The 17,472-nt window shown below is 42.5% G+C and overlaps 1 protein-coding gene across 1 annotated transcript; it reads right to left on the bottom strand.

Annotated features, from left to right (window-relative positions):
* Positions 1-6,929: 6,929 nt before the first annotated feature.
* Positions 6,930-17,251, bottom strand: TM4SF4 (transmembrane 4 L six family member 4). Its single transcript, XM_054040800.1, has 5 exons — positions 16,855-17,251; positions 16,480-16,569; positions 13,082-13,215; positions 8,019-8,208; positions 6,930-7,278 (listed from the first exon to the last, which is right to left on the bottom strand). Exons 1-5 carry the CDS (start codon positions 17,026-17,028, stop codon positions 7,261-7,263), a joined length of 606 nt encoding a protein of 201 aa, XP_053896775.1. The 5' UTR covers positions 17,029-17,251; the 3' UTR covers positions 6,930-7,260.
* Between the last annotated feature and the right edge of the window lie 221 nt (positions 17,252-17,472).

Below are 17,472 nucleotides of genomic sequence, written 5' to 3'. Positions count from 1 at the left end.
CCTTATGGCATATGTCATAACTGGCAGTCCATTGGACTTCTGTGGTGTGGTTCACCTCAAGTTACCTCTTAAGGGAATCGCACCAATATTTCTAATGTAAATTCAGTAACAATTGGGGGCTGATCAGTGAAGACAGAGGCAAAGTGCCAGGTAAAATTAAGGCAAGGAAGGGGATGGGCAGATTTTAGTTCAGACATGGATAGAACTATGAGACAAGAATAAAATGCAAGGAGAAACAAAGAAGTGAGGGGCAAAGAAAGAAAGAGTAGTGAGGGAATTGGAGGACATGGGAGCACAGAAGAACTGGAGAAGCAATGACAGCTTATGCCCTAGAGAAAGGATCGGCAACCTTTGGCACGTGTCGCATCAGGGAAATCCGCTGATGAGGCTGGTACACCGGGATGGTCAAATGCTGTAACTCTCCATTTGTATTTAGTACTCCAGGTGCACCAAGTTGAATACAATAATCAGCATAATGTCATTTATCGGGCGATCTATATGTTACTTTATTGGTGAGTCTTTTCAGAAGTTTTGTTTCTGAAGTTCAGAGGGAACAATTACCCAACGAAAGATGCTTGTGTTTCCTTTAAAATGGCCATGTTAGCCAAAAGCCAATAGCATCAGTTTCCAGTCATTCACATCTGTTAAATCAGGCTAATGTTCTTATTTTACAGTGCCTTAATTCCCGAGAATCTAGTGTGGCATTAGTTCCCCATTCATGGCTTCTTCCCTGCTCAGGGAGAGATGTAGGTTGCAGTGGGGAAGCCAATGGCAACATAGTTGAGCTGTGCCGCCAGAGAGCTGCAGGAGCTAAGACCGAGCTTGTCTGCCTGAGATCTATGTGGATGGACCCTCTATTCACACAACATGGGCACAAGCCCCTAGCACTGAATGGAGAAGGGGCTTGGATACCGTGGTGATGGGCATGCAGTAAGAACCTGAATAGAATAGCATAGCTCTGAAACTTGATGAATTTTAACTTGCAGAGATTTCAAATCACTTTTTCCACAGACTGCAAGAGGAGAGAAGATGTGAAATTGAACTGGAACCAAAGGTGCTCCACTGGGAGAAGATTGTGCTAATATGATGGGGATTTCCATAAAATCTTCATCTAACAGCTTCAACAATGCACTATTATTTCTCACCAGACACTGCTCTTGCTATTGGCATTTGCAGCCCCCTGTGCTGAAATGTCGATAACGTCCATCAGGAAACCAACCTGCAAGTATGTGCTCCTGGCGTGGTGTTCCTAGTGTAGGTGCTGAAAGCCACTGCAGTGCACATGATCCTAATGAAATGGCGAAATAGGTGTCTGCCACGCAGATACATATGTGCCGATTGGTGAATTCTGGCAGCTATTAACTGATATTCCTTTCCAGCTCAGAATTGTTAACAGGTGTGGCTGTGTCCAGCAGCATGTGATATTACTTGTAACTGCATTATCACTGCAAAAGGACTCTTGCAAAAGAAATGACACTTCAAGTGTATGTTATGCTTGTAAACGTCTCATGGCCTGACAGCCATGCCCTAAGGCACACTGGTGACCAACAAGCAAATGTGCATCGTAGCCATCTCCATGAATAAAAGTGTGATAGAACAGAATGTGGGGTAAAGACGAAGTCCCAGGATGACTCAGTCCCTGACAAGTTTCCATGGAAGTGTTTTCTGGCAGCACTAAAAGGTTTAAAAAAAAAAAAAAAACCCACACCCCAGCCCTTTTAGTGGGGTATATGGCAAGAACTGCTGTGATCCAGCTAGTAAACCCAATGACACCCAATAATTTATGTACAATCACTGATCACAACAGCCTGGATTTTAAAACATTTATTCATTTTTTGTAAGCAGACGAACAAAGAAGAAAAGGCCCCTAGTGAGTGAAGCACCACCTACGAGAGACAAAGGCTCCCTAGCACGAGGGACCTGCCAGTGTCTCACTTCTTATGGCCACCCTCAGCCCTTACAGGCTATTCCTTGCAGCTCTGACTTGCTCCGCTGTGCTTTCAGTCCTACTACACTTTCCATTCTCTTTCTTCCTTTTGTTTTCCCCCTGAGACAACACCACATGCCAGAAGGTTACCAAGTTAGAAAAATCTGCAGGTTAAAAGTGCTCCTGACACATGCCCCAGGCTTTCATCTGAGCATTGGGGAATGGATGCAATGGTGTTAGAGACACTCTGGACCATAGAAGGTGGCATCTTATCTAGAACCCACTGGTCAAACATAGCTGGAAAGGAATTACCTGATGCCTTCTGCTGACAGCTCAGCTCTGGAAATGAAACTGAGACAAAGATTTGCATATGCAGATAGCATAGGAGTAAACTGAAAAAAACTGGTTTGGGGCCTTTCTGGGTACTTCCTTAAGGAGCATTTTCATAAATGTTTGTCAGAGGTGAGTGGAAGGGCAAGGTTTTGACAGCACTGGGTGAGTAGGGCTAATGGTTGGAAAAGGTGCCTTTTTCCTTTTTACACACACCCCAATTTTGCAGCCTTCCCCCATCTTTGTTCAAAGAAACATTTCATGGCTGCTTAACTTCAACCTTTCTTCCTGAGACAGACATGCAGAACCACTGCTGCAATCTCAGAACTTTCTTTCGGTGCGGCTGCAGCTGTAGGTGCCAGGGCCACAAGTGGCACGGCTGTGAAAGGGACACTGACTAGATCTACGGAGGAACAGAGTGCTTGGGCCAGCCTGACGTTAACTGTGATCAGCCTAGTTTTCTTGTCATGAAACCTGAAAATCTGGGCAGGTAGGCAGACAAATCTGGGAAACCCCGCAAAGAAACTCAGACGCGGTTGTGCTGTGTGCGCATTATGCACAATTCTAGTCATCACACTTGAAAGAATTCCTTTTTAAAAAGCTTGAGAAAAAACAGCAAAAAGCTTTATTGTTGATGCTAAAGATAAAGATGACTTTGAGGCCCTGCTAGAAAAGATTGCAACTGAAATGCAGGATTCACAGGAATGTCTTCAAAGTTTCTCTAGGCACGATCTCTGCGGCAATAAGCATTACCAGTAAGGATTCTCAAGGGAAAAGTGGGACTAACAGTTGCACAGAGGCAAAGCATTTCCATGGAATCCCTTGCAGGTTTCTCGTGTGTGACAGTTTTCTTGATGTGGCCTACAGTGGAGCAGCTGATGAAAAGCAAGCACAGAAGGCCAGCAAGTGGGACTATTAAATTGCCATCTGGGGAGGCCAAAATGTTGAGCCTTCCCCGCTCCTAAATGGATGAGGCTTTCCATAGATCACAATCTTGGGAGATGACTCATCAAGAAACAGTTTTATAACAGGTCTGTCATGAGAAGACATAGGCACAATACGGCCTAACATGGAATTAAAGCAGAAATATTCTTCAAGACTCAGTTGAAAGACCTTGTTGAGCAAACACACACATGAAGTTTCTGCCAAAGAAACTTGATTAATATTCCTGAATTAACAAACTTGCTTCTCAAAACAAGATTAGACACTAATTATCAATCTTCCAGCATGGCTGGGGGAGGCAGGGAATGTTTACCTATATTCTGTAATATTCTATATGCAGAAGGAGCCTGGTTCTGTTCTTAGTTACAAGAAACTCCTATCGAAGTCCTGTTGAGCTGCTCCCATAGAAGTGAAGACAAAATTGGTTCCTAAGTGGATTTACATACACACTTCATTATTGCAGTGTTGGGGCATAGTTGGATCCCAGGATTCCAGCTATATTAATGTTGTTGTTATAATGATAAGGAAAAAAATTGGGAGGTGAAAAAGATAGTCACTATCTTCAATTTGGAGAGCAGAATCACTTTTCCCCCATGTTCTCTCACTCAAATTGCCGACTCCATCTTTCCTCCCCTTCTCCCCCCCCCGCCCAAAAAAAACAAACCAGCTCACCTTGTGATGTACCGGCCTGTACCGGCTCACTTTCACCCCTACTGATAGGCATTCTAAGGCCCCAAGGCCACAGAACCCCCTCCTTTCCGTCACATGTCTTTGAAGGAAGCCTGATGGCTGTTGGTTCTCTCTCCTTCCCTGGTGTTTTTAAGGTCAATGAGCAACTTCTCCTATCAGAGATTTTTTTGGGGGTTGGTAGGAAAGGCACCAGGTCCCTGGGGAAGAGGTAGGAGGCATTGGAACACTGCCTTTCCACCACTAATCCAACATTGCAATGTTCCTTTAAAATAAAGATCTTATCTCCTAAAGAACTTTGTTCATAGCAGGGTTACATTAGCTTATTTGTGAGTTTTACCTCTGGCAATTGGATCTCTGTTACAGTAGTTGTTAAAACCATCACTGTGCAGTACCACTTAGCTTTCTATGGTAAGTTATTGCCCCCAACGTCTCCTCCGTCATAATTCTTTAGGCCTCCATTTTGTCCACTATCATTTTGGCCCAGGAAAGAACTCCGGCAGATGAGCTCTCTCACAGAGTCCATGACCAACTGGTCAGGTTGCTACTGAGATATACAAAAACCACAGTTCTTCTAGGGACTGAAAACATTTACCTCTACAAACCTACGTTTGAATAGGGGCTGATACTCCACCCTAAATCTGGCCACAAACACCATCAACCATAATCTCACTGGGTAAAGTTTTTGGGAGTGCCTAAATGACATGCCACATTTTTCAAAAGTCACTTAGGGGGCCTAAATTGCATTGAAAGTGAATGGGGCTGTTGGCTTATTTCCCAGGCCAGGAAGGCACCGCACCCAAATTCTGGTTCAGGGCCTCTTTCTCAGACCAGTCCTTTACAATGAAACAGTTCAACATAAATTCTACATATAAATCCTGTCTTTTCCCTGGACCCGGGATCTTCTGCAGGGTCTTAGCTATTCCTTACAGGTTCCCACCAGCTACTTGCCTGAGAATCACCCTGCTCCAGCGCCTGCAATAGGTGCTAACAGGAGTACAACAACTCTCCACCCCCAACTGAGCCACCTGCAGGCTTTTATATTATCTGATTAGTCTCAGCTGGGAGGTAGATGATCAGTCACAGGTGCAGTAGTATCGGAGACGGATTATGGTTTTGTGGGGCCCTGGGCTTTCCCTTTGGTAGGGACAGAGTCACTGACGTTGGCAGCACTGCAAGGGATGCTGGGCCCCATTCCCCTTAAAGGGCCAGCCACCCAGTTTCCTAAAGTCCAGCTTCTCAGAGACATTGAGGCTCCTAGCTTCCAATGATTGGCACCGATTTCAGTGAAGTTAGGAGGAGCCTCAATGGCTCTGAGGAGCTGGGCCTACGGCACTTCAGAAAATGGGACTCAGGCACCTAAGTCATTTAGGCACCTTACCAATGCTGCTGTAGCACATAGGTGCCAAATTCCTTCATGTCAGCCAATACAACAAGTATTTAGCTATTTGCGGACAAAGGGGAACATCAGGAAGTGAGAGAAGCACACGGTGCATGAGGAAGTGCACAGGTGTGGGAGCAAAGGACAAGTGGGACTTGAATGGGTCAAAAGGGCTGGGTGGTGGAGGAGGGGCTCTGAACAGAGCAGAAGAGACTTTGGGCAGGTCTGTACTTAAAATGCTGCAGTTGTAGTACTTCAGTGAAGACATTACTATGCTGATGGGAGAGCTTCTCTCACTGGCAAAGTTAATCCACCTCCCTGACAGGCGGTAGCTATGTGGAAAGGAGAAGCCCTCCCGTCAACCTAGCACCGTCTACACCGGGATTTTCTCACCCTGAGCGACGTAGTTATACCAATGTAAGTTTATAGTGTAGACCTGGCCTATGAAGAAGAATACTCCTCATTGAGAAGTAGCTGACAAGGTAGGATCTTTTCTTCTCCCATACCTTTGAGGGGAAAAAACAATCCTTTTCTTCTAGTGAAATGAAGTTATTGGTTATGCAGAGTATTATAGTTCCTTCTGCAAACAGTTCAAGCCCAGATACACAGGCATAACTCCTACTGGCCACATCCTGTAGTCCTTGTTCTGATCAACTTTCCATTGACTGTAGTGGGAATTTTGACTGAGAAAGATCTGTATGGCTTGGTTTCTTGATTTCAGTGGAAGTTCTGACTGAACAAGTACTGCAGGATTTGGCCAATTGACTTCTATGGGACTTGCATCTAAGGGCAATACTGATCTCCTATGACCAGCATGCAGAGTTGTCGCTATCTTTGTAGCTATCAGTTTTGCCTTTTGCAAGTAGAAAAAAGAACAAGTAAGCAGTAAGTCTCCAGTCCCATGTGTTGACTTCATTAGTTGATAGTCTATGTCTACCATGCAATTAGAGATGACACACCAGCATGGGTGTAGATGTACCCGAGCTAGCATTGATCTAGCTAGCTTGAATTACAGAAATGAATAGAAATCAAGCCAGTCAGTAATGGTTGTACAAGCCTGCACTAGCGGGTGCTGCCGCAGATTCGCTGCTATTGTTATTCAAACTAGATCAATCTAAACTAGCTCATGTGTGTCTATGGTTACATCTCTGATTGAAGTGACTGGAGTAAGACAGATAGTGGGTGACTAAGACAATGTTGGAATAAGCAAAATCATCATCATCATCATCATATTAAATTGTTATGTATTTCCCTTTTTGGCTTAATTCCTGATATGAGTCAGGAATAACTTGGGGGCTTAGTGACAACACACTCATTCCTGCAGGATTGCATTCCACACTGCCCAGTGTGCTCATCGCTTTTGCCCTTGTATTTATATGCACAATAATCATGTTGTGCAGGATCGATGCTGTGTGTCAATCACAGTCAACGAAAAGGAAAATCCCATTAGACTTCAAATGAAAATCATTAATAACACAAAGTCTTTTTACAAATAGCATTTTAATTATCTCAGGTCTGGAGCACAGAAATCTTCACTTTTCTATGTAGAAACAAATAAAACTTTATTCTAGAGTTCAAAAGAAAGTTACAGCTTTGTCTCATTTTCATTTCATAAGTGTCAAAAAAGAAACAGATACAAGTTCAGTTGTAATTTAATTGTATTAGAAGCATTTATCTGTCCCCAGTCAGAGAGCTAATTCATAAGAGATGATGAACATCCACTCTGAAGAGGTTATTTTCAAATGGAAGCTGTTTTACAAAAATAAATATGTGTAATAGCTGAACAGCCACTTAATTCATTCTAGGACGTGGGATTTAAATGGCATGTGAAGGGCAGTCAGGGCTTTGTAGCAATAGCGTGAAATGCCCCTCATTCTAGACCTTCTTAGTCAGCGTGTGTGCAGAGGAACATGGCTCACCAAGTAACGTACAAAAGAAGTGCCTCTAAAGGGATTCTCCTCATATGAAGAGATTTCTGCAGTCTTCATTCTCTTTAAATAGCTCCATTTCCCTAGAAGGATAAAAATACAAAGATCACTTATATTGGTTAATATTCATGTGAGTTTTAATGGATTTTATTATTATTTTGCAAGCCCTGTGGGAATCTTAGATAAGCTCTGTAAATGTGCATTGTTTCAATCTTTGTAATTTGTCAGAGACTCAGATTATGTTTTCAGCAAGTGCAAATGCTTTCAGGGTTTGAACTGGAATTATTCCAGTACACATTATCCCGAGGCTGTGTGGGGCTGGTTCAGCCCCTCTTGCAATTTAGAGCAGATTCAGGGCTGGTCTAAGTTGCACCAACTGCAAAATCCACCTTAGAACGGTTGTGCTGGTAGACCTCACTAGAGCGCAGTGGGCTTGGGCTTCACCCGTTACCAATCGCCAGCATGCTTCTGACATTCCCTGTACCTCATGAGGGCTGGTAGGGGGTGATGCAGAGCTGGCTCCACCAGCTTTATGCCATTTAGGGATTCCCCTATGACCAGGAAATCCCCAGGTGCCCACTTAGGGCAGTTTTAAGTCCCCTTTAAGCTGCAAGAGCACTGCAAAGGGAACTTAGCAGCGCTGAGAATCTGGCACAGTATCTTTTAAATCTTCCACAGTATGTCACTTAAAACAACATTGAAATCCTTTCTCCATAACACACTTGGGAGTTTTGCAATTACATTAAGTTATTACGTGGGGCAAGCATATTTACATGCATTATTGATTAATGTAATCACATGAGGAAGACACAAATTTGCTTACCCCACAGCATCCACAACAGGTGCAGTCCCCACAGATTGTTCCAATGAGTCCATTGACAACCTGAATAGCACAAAGCACTACTTGAATTCCACTCATTATCAGCAACAAGGAGAAGAGGGTCAAATTCCAGGGAATTATGTGTTCAGGTGATTTGCACAAGGCCCACAGGGTGTCATTGCTTAGATAATTCCTGTGTAAAAAAGAAAAAAGCATATGAGAAAGACAATAGAAGTCAATGTAAATCAGTAATGCAGTACTAGTGTTACTACTAGTTTGTTGTTATTGTAATCTGAAAAGTGAGTCACTGTATCCACTTGACTCTAAAATAATTTCCACATCACTATTAATGGTACTTTATATTTCTGCTTGTGGAATAATGAAAGAGTTTTGATTTCAAATAATTCCATTGCATTTATAAACATTGACATCATCTCGCTGACTACAGCATGAACAAAGAGCAGGTAAAGAAAGAATAAATATGTTCTGAAGGCAATTATATACTTCATTTTATTTTGTCAGGCAAGAACTGTCAAATAAGATGTACCAGAACTTCATATGAAGCTTGTTCACGCCAAGTATGTAGATGCAACATTAATAGTTAAAACTTCTAGTGGTGAAATGGATGAACTATCGATAAAGGTGGGAGTACATCAGGGATCAGCACTGAGCCCTTTCTTGCTTATCCTCATCCTGGATACCCTCACAACAAACTCACAAATGAAGACATCTTGGTGCATGCTGTTAGCTGTAGATATTGTTCTATGCAGTGAGTAGAAACATGGTCTAGATAATAAACAGGGAGATGGGTTGGAGAGATGAGAGATCAAAATAAGCAGAGAGAAATACCAGAGGATATAGCATGTAATTTCAGTAATGTGAGCACTGAAGAGTTATCTTTGAAACTGGCTGGGCAGACAATACAAAAAATGCAAAATTTGAAGTGTCTGGGTTCCAGAATCCAGAAAAATGAGGAAATGGAGGCTGAAATTAGAGATAGGATAATAAATGCCTGGCTCAGATGGAGAGAGGTAAGTGGTGTAGTATTTGACTGGAAGATACCAGGAAGAGTAAAAGGGAAAGTCTAGTAAATGGTGGTCCATCCAGTTAGAATGTATGGTGGTAAGTGCTGGACAAAGAAGAAACATGAGCAAATGATCTGTTCCACAGAAATGCAAATGTTGAGATGGCTGAGTGGTGTAAGCCAGAAAAAACCATGTGAGAAATGTGTATGTTAGAGACAAAGTCAAACACCCATAGATGAAAAAATGAGGGAGTGCGGGCTCAGATGGCTTGGGTCACGTAAAGCACAGTCCTGACAACAGTGTGGGTAAGAGGGCCCAACAGATCAAGACTGAATGAAAAAGACAGAGACACTGAGCAAGAAGTGGTAGGATGTCATAAAAGAAGACATGTTGGTGTGATTAAGGATATGGCATCAAACAGAGCACTTTGGAGGGTGAGGACTTGTAGGGTGGACTCCAGCTAATGGGATTAAAGCAAGGAAGAAGATGAGAAGGACCATCAAATAAGATCCATGCCAAAGATCTGCCTGTTCAGTGATCACCCAAACTTGTATCCTTCTTTCTTTGAAAGTCAAGTGTTTTTTCTTACTAAACACAGTTCCAGTTATGCAGTTGTATAGAGCAACCCTGACATCTAGTGGTAAATTCAGTACATCTATATATGCATATGCATATCATAGATAAGGTTAAGATTCTGTCATGGATATTTTTAGTAAAAGTCAGGGACAGGTCGCAGATGTGACACCCTGGCACCCCCTTATTCACCACTGTTATATAATTAGGATATGTTTTGTATAAAGTATGCCTTGTGAGGTATCATTCTAAAAGTCTTGATCTGCTAGACATTAATATCTCATTGGATTGTATGTGCTATCATCATATGTGAAGTTATGAAGTTTGGCTATGTATGTGTTACTGAAACATGTTGTGAAGTTGAAAACACCCACAAGCAGCTTTTCAGGTACAACAGTAAAAAGGCCAAACAATGTTAATGGCTTATTGAGGAAATGCACATAAACACAAGACTGTGTACCGTAGAAACCTCTCAGAGATAGCACTACACAATGGGAACTGTTTGACCCAGGTCACAGCAAAAAAGCTTTCCAGTAAGTGGGAAGAAGATATAAATGGGGGAAATGACATCATGATGGTACCTCACTTTCCCTACACAACACACCTGGAAACACCTGAGGAACAAAGACTGAACTGGGATGGAATGTGCGGCTGTGTATGTATACCTGGGAAACCCAAGCTACAAAGCTAATGTAGCTTGTGCCTTAAGAATCTGCCAGCCTGATTATCACTCAGGGTGAGAATTTGCTAATTCATATCCTACCTATCTAGTATGTTAAGCTCAGTTTGCGTTTTTGTTTATTTACTAGGTAATCTGCTTTGATCTGTTTGCTATCACTTATAATCACTTAAAATCTATCTTTTGTAGGTAATAAACTTATTTTATGTTTTAATCCAAACCATTGTGCATTTGACTAAGGTTTCTGGGGAAAATCTCAGCTTGGTTACCACAAGCGTGCATGGTTCTCGTCACATTGAGGGAGAGGTGTAATGTGTATTAAACCCATACACTGGCTAGATTTGACCAGGGCAGAACGGTACTGCTCTGGGGTCCTAGGCTGGGAGGCTGGCGGTTAGAGAGCCTGCATGTGACTGCAGCTGGTGTGTCCCTACCTGGGTGAATGCTGGTGAAAGTGCAAGCTTGGAGGGCTTTGCAGCTTGTCACAGTGTGATAGGGAGCCCAGGCTGGTGGGTCAGAGGGCCCAGTGGTACCCCAGTTCCAAGTAGCACCCTGGGGGACCCTGTCACAGTGAGCAATAAACAAAAATTCCTGGAAGCCCACAAACTGTCCATAACTTACTAAAAATATCCTGGGATGGGGGGACAAACAGAGCATTGCCGGGGCTTACAGCTCCTCCAGCCCCGCCACTGCTCCTGTGTCAGTGGCTGACCGCTGCTGCTCCAGCCCAGGAGGGGCTAATCCAGCCCCAACCACTGCTCCAGCGGACCGGGAACCATGGCAGTGGGCCACCAGTCAGCTGTTCGGTGGCCCTGGGGCTGGTCAGCTATTCCGGCAGCTGCTGTTCTGGTGGACCTGGGGTGGGCCATGATGGCCACTGCTTGGATGGCACCAGGGCTGACCAAGCCTGCTGTTCCAGTGACCATTGCTCTGTGTCCTGAGGGCTGGCTGCTGGCCAGCTGTTCTGGTGGCCACTGCTCTAGGGCTGGCCCCTGCTCTGGCAGCCCTGGGGCTGACAACTACTCCACAGTCCTGCCCTAGAAGAAGTCACGGAGGTCCCAGAAAGTCACAGAATCCGTGACCTCCATGACAGAATCGTATCATTAATCATAGGGTTGCATTTAGAACACGGGGAGCTAAATTCATCCTTAGTGTATATCGATTGCTCTCATTTCATCTCAGGGATAGATTAGATAGATTTCAACGCTCTAAGCACCAAAGTCTGACCTTGGATTAGAGCAGGGGTAGGCAACCTATGGCACGTGTTCCGAAGGCGGCATGCGAGCTGATTTTCAGCGGCACTCACACTGCCCTGGTGCTGGCCATCGGTCTGGGGAGCTCTGCATTTTAATTTAATTTTAAATTAAGCTTCTTAAACATTTTAAAAACTTTATTTACTTTACATACAACAATAGTTTAGTTCTATATTATAGACTTATAGAAAGAGACCTTCTAAAAGCATTGAAATGTATTACTGGCACACAAAACCTTAAATCAGAGGGAATAAATGAAGACTCAGCACACCACTTCTGAAAGGTTGCCGACCCCTGGATTAGAGGATGCAACTCTCATTGACTTCAGTGCTACAAAATGTTAAATGATTTTCAATGGGAGTTGCAAACATGGAAACAATGGTAAATTTTCAGACCCAAATATTTTTCTTAATTGTTATGGTTTTACATTGTTATTAAAACAAAACAAAGGAAATTCTACTACAATGAGAAAAGGGAAATAACGTTTCTAACAAACCATCAAATGCTGACAAGTCACCTGTATTTTATCTCGTGCCTAGATAACACAGCAGCACAAACACGTCCCTGGCTGTTCTAAAAGCCAGTCCTGAGGCACAGTACAATGAGATAAGGATGGAATGACAGACCTCATTGCCATTTTCTGGACTTTGCCAATTTCAATGAAAATGTGAAGGTTATTTCAAAACCCAGTTTGGGTTTGTTTTTTTAATATTGCCTCTGGATACGCCTAATGCTCTGTTAATTTAGAGAGTAACAGTATTAAGATCAGAAGGGATGTTTATGATGATCTAATCTGACCTCCTGCATAACACAGGCCCTAGATTTCATTCAGTGGTTCCTTCACCTTGACCAACGCCCTTCAGCTGAACTACAATACATCATTCAGAGAGCGCTCTGACCTTGGTTTAAAGATTCCAAGTAATAGAGAATTTACCACATCCCTTGGCGATCTGTTCCAATGGTTAAAATGGGCATCTTATTTCCAGTTTGAACTTTGCTGACTTAAGGAATCCAGGGATATGAACAAGTGACACACATGCATGATACCAAAGAAGTTTCAGCTACATAGTGTGGACAACACCCTCCAATTTCCATAACCAAAATAAAATTACATAAAGACTAACTCTTAAATATTAACAGCCTCAGTTTCAGATCTGAGATTCCCATTAAAAACACTCTTAATCATATGATTATAGTCTAGCCCCCCATACTGCTTTAAAAATCTAAGGAATAAACTGACAAGTGGTAAATTGATCTTAATTGGGGCTCTTTGAAACCTCTAGTTTCAGCTGGGGATGGTATTCTTATTCTAGAATATTGTGTAGCCATGTACTGTCACAGTATACGGCAATACTTCATCCAACAGGCAGCCACATTGCAGTCTCAGTAATGTGATTGTGTGCGATTCCCTATTTACACAAAAAATTTAAAGCTAGAAATTACATCACAAACTTCCTTATCGCAGTACTGCTTCAGTGAGTGAATATATCACATCTTTTCTAGCTAACCCATGCATGATGCAGTGCAATATCTTACCCATTCTCAAATGGATAGTTCCAATTACTGCCATTGTTACACTTAGGGCCTCTATTTAGAGCAACCGCTGACACAACAAAGCAGTATCCGGCTCCCAGAAGTCCAACTGCTGCAAATATTATAGAAGTAAACATCTGATAGAGACAGAAAAAGATTACGTTATTTTTGACCTCTTACAAACAATTAAATGTATCCTGCTTAAGTGAATGTGTAGTACAGTCTCAACCCTAACTTCTGAACAGTTAAGATAAATGCATTATGTAACTAGACTCTAATGTACATTGCATGTCTGCAGGCATTGCACTTTGTGCTGCAATTCCCATTGGTCCTTAGAAGCTTAAACCAAGTCAGACTGGAGTAGTATTTGCATAGGAGACCTCAGAGGAACACCTTGATACTACAGGAAGTGGTAATGGTGATTCAGTATATGGCACTCTTCCCTCAATCAGTACTAACCCTGTCTGGTGTCCGGGGGCACTGTGCCACACTGAATGTTCTGTCAGATGAGATCATGGCCAAAACTGAAGTCCCAACTGTTTGTGAAGATGCCATGGCACATTTCGCAAGAGCAGAATTGTTAATTTTGGTGTCCTGATCAAATTTTGGTTTGGTTAATTATATTCTGCCTCAGTAAATTTCCCCTCCCTTTTCACATTCTTTACTTCCTATTGTGTATTTGTGCTCATCATAACCAACGTCACAGCTGGCACTAATGCAGAGATGGCACTTTCAGTTGAGAGGCAAAAGACTGAGTGGACATGAAGTATGGACTACAATATTACACCAAAAGGTTAAGGCCCTTTTAGACCAGAGTTGAAGGACGTAGGTGGGAATACTTCTACTACTCATGCTGCATCTATTCTGTGGCTAAATGAAGACTTTGTTTTCCAAGAATGTTATTCTGGCATTCTTCATGATTATTTAAAAAAAAAAAATCACTGAGGAACCAAAGCCTTTGCTTGCACTTCGAAAACATTTTGTTACTTTCACATAATCAAATCTTTAAATCATTCCAAGACAATATTAATTTCATAACATAAGCCTGGTGTTCAAATTAACATGAAAGGACAAATTCTGTTCTCAGGTATACAATCCAGCTAAATTCAACTGAGTTGCCTAGGTGAAATGATGGTAAAATCTATCCACAAAGCATTAAATGTATTTAACAGTTCAAAATATGTGGTAGATATAAAAGCTCTCCAACAGCTGAACTGATTTGGGATAATAAATTGTTGTGACAGAAAATTGGCAGCGAGATGTCATGGGATGGAATGTGTGGCTCCTAAGCTTAATTAACTCCCTCCAGCGTTAATTTAGCAATAAAGAAGAAAAGTTTGACTTGGACCCTAAACCTACACTGGGATCCACTACTGCAGCCCACTGCACCTACGCAGAGCCCTAGTTAAATCAACAGAACTTTGCACAGCCGTGAGGGGATTGTGCTAGTGAGTCTTGATGCAGGATCAGGGCCCTGGAGAGAGGATGAAAGAACAAACAACATGTGAGAGATGCGTAGTCACATCACTTAATGCACTAGTGGAAGGTGTTCAGATCTGGAGTAATTGTTACTTTGGTGGAGTTATTCTGGATTTACACCAGGCCACTGAGATCAGAATCTGGCCCATTCTAGTCTACTGAGTATGAGAAGTGCATTCTTCTACAAAGATTCTGGACCAAATTCTCCAGCCCGCTAAGTCTGCCAACCCTAAGTAGAAGTGGTCTCCACAGGCATAGAGTAGATGGAGGCAGCTACGTCATCTCCTGTGCTAGCTGCTCCACCCCTCCACTGTGTACGATGGAGGAAGTAGCATTTGAAATTAGAAATGAGCCTAAGCCCAAAAGTTCAGCTCCACAGCCAAAATTCCTCTATGTCTTCAGCAGGGCCGGCTCCAGGGTTTTGGCCGCCCCAAGCAGCCAAAAAAAAAAAAAAAAAAAAAAGCCGCGATCGCAATCTGCGGCGGCAATTCGGCGGGAGGTCCTTTGCTCCCAGCGGGAGTGAGGGACCGTCCGCCAAATTGCCGCAGAATACCTGGACGTGCCGCCCCTCTCCGGAGCGGCCGCCCCAAGCACCTGCTTGCCAGGCTGGTGCCTGGAGCCGGCCCTGGTCTTCAGGGTGTTTGGATCCATATTTTTAATTTAGCCCATTATAGAAAAAGTTTGAACTGGACTCTGCATCTCAGCTCCCCAAAATATGGTGGTGGTGCAGTGTAGGGATTTTCAGATTGGGGGAGGTGAAGGGGGGTTGTTTGGACCTGCCTCCATTTGAAATACAATTTCCCCCCCCCCCCCACCTTAAAAGTCATAATACTTAAAAGTTTGGAGAACTCTTACCAAACAAAATGCAGTCCTGCAGAGTGCTTCTGTATCGTGCCCTATAATTGGCACTGATACTGAGTCGACTTTTAAACTTCAATTTGAGGTGCACAATTTATGCTGGATCTTATTTCGAAGCAACCACTCTATATGCCCCACCTGCTTCCTGACAGCTGCCTTTCAACACGCTGAGAGACAAGGTGGGTGAGGTTATATCTTTTATTGGACCAACTTCTGTTGGTGAGAGAGGTAAGCTTTTGAGCTTACACAAAGCTCTTCTTCTTGTACTCTTCTTCTTCTCTGAGACCTGAAGAAGAGCTCTGTATAGCTCAAAAGCTTGTCTCTCTCGCCAACAGAATTTGGTCCAATAACAGATATAACTTCACCCACCTTGTCTTTCTAATATCGTGGGACCAACACGACTACAACAACACTGCTTTCAACAGACTGTTACTTTAACCTATTATTTTGCTATCATACGTTCCATACCACCACCCTTTTCAGCCCTTTGCTTAATATTGTTGGGTAGTGAGGGGCTTTCTTATGGTGTGCTGTGGATTTGCTAAAAGGAAGAAATAACTGTACGATGGAAATGGCTATAATATTTTTCAGAAGATCCACATTATATATTATGTAGGGTCCACAGTAAAGCTATACGGTGACTGTAATGGAGCAAAAGACATCTGTCATAAAAGAAAAAAAATAACTGTCCCCTCATCTGAGAAAAGCAAAATGTGGGTCTTTAGGAAATTTATTTTATTGGTACCCACTTTTAACAAGCCATGTCAGGGCTACAGCTGTATTGCATTGGCATGCCAACAAGGCAGCATGATAAATGTGGTCTTGGTACTATCAAGGGGTCTTGGTACAACGACATCTTGGCACATCAATAATCCTTGGCTTAGGGCACAAAAGGATACCAGGATTTTTCACTTTGTGCTATGGACAACAAACACATGCACTACATATTCACATTTTAAAACATCATAAATATATATGGACAGACATGATATAAATGTCATTGTTTGTCACCATTTGGCTGTTTTTTGGGGGGGGGGGTGGCCACATCCTTCTTTTCCACTTACCGCAAACCTCTTTCCACAGCTTTCATTACCACAGCATCCACAACAATCGTTATTCTTAAGGCCCAAAAATACCAAGGCAGGAAAGATCATCTACCAACAATAAAAATACAGTTTGATTAGGTTGGACCATTCTGAGTTAACCTTATGTTTTAATCTATTAGTCCAGTGTCTTATTTTTCTTATCACTACATTGAATTTTTAATTACTAAATCAAAACAAGTTTTAAATTGCCTATTTACTTATTAAACAAAGTGCACCATCAAGAATCATGTGCAATGTTGGTTGTACTGTATTTGAAGTGCAGGGGAATTACAGTAAAACCCAACCTTTTACTTTAGAAAATAAAAGTGAAAATTTCAGGATTTGTCTACTCACCAATACACCGGATCCCAACATCCCTCCAAAGTACCAAACTTCATCTGTGATGTGTTCATTATTGCTTACGACTTCTCCTCCGGGGAAAAACAGCAAAATGTTAGCTAGAGTACATAGCACAGCCAGAGGAATGAGGGTGATTCCCAGGCACTTGGCACAACCACCGGAGCACATGCTTTCTAAACAAAATTATGAACAAAACTAAAGAAAAATGAAAATCCCTTATTCTTGTCAGTGTTTTAAACAGGGGTGTCTCAGCATAATTTACAAAATCCAATTCTGTTTTGCCCTTGGGGAATACAGCCTATAGAATGTTTCCTTCGGAGAGGCTGCAGTCTGTTAGTAAGCCAGTGCTCCAGTTACTTATAAGCTCTCACTACCATGATGTCAATTTTCTGAACCCCCCCATAAATGAGATTACAGTCAGACCAACCTCTGTTTTTACCATGACGACCAATAGCCTCTGTTAATGTTCTACCAGTGCAGACTAGACCGTCAGTTATGTGGAGTCCAATTATTGGAAAATAGCTTGTTCGGTTCTCAATGGTCAATTTTGTAACACACTGTCCATGCCCACATTGGAAAATAATTCTTAGCTGTCACTGAAAAGAAAACATG

Source organism: Malaclemys terrapin, chromosome 9, assembly GCF_027887155.1.
Source record: "Malaclemys terrapin pileata isolate rMalTer1 chromosome 9, rMalTer1.hap1, whole genome shotgun sequence".
Taxonomy (NCBI): Eukaryota; Metazoa; Chordata; order Testudines; family Emydidae; genus Malaclemys; species Malaclemys terrapin.
The sequence above is the reverse complement of the archived record's forward strand: the minus strand, read 5'-3'. Positions and strand labels throughout refer to the sequence as shown.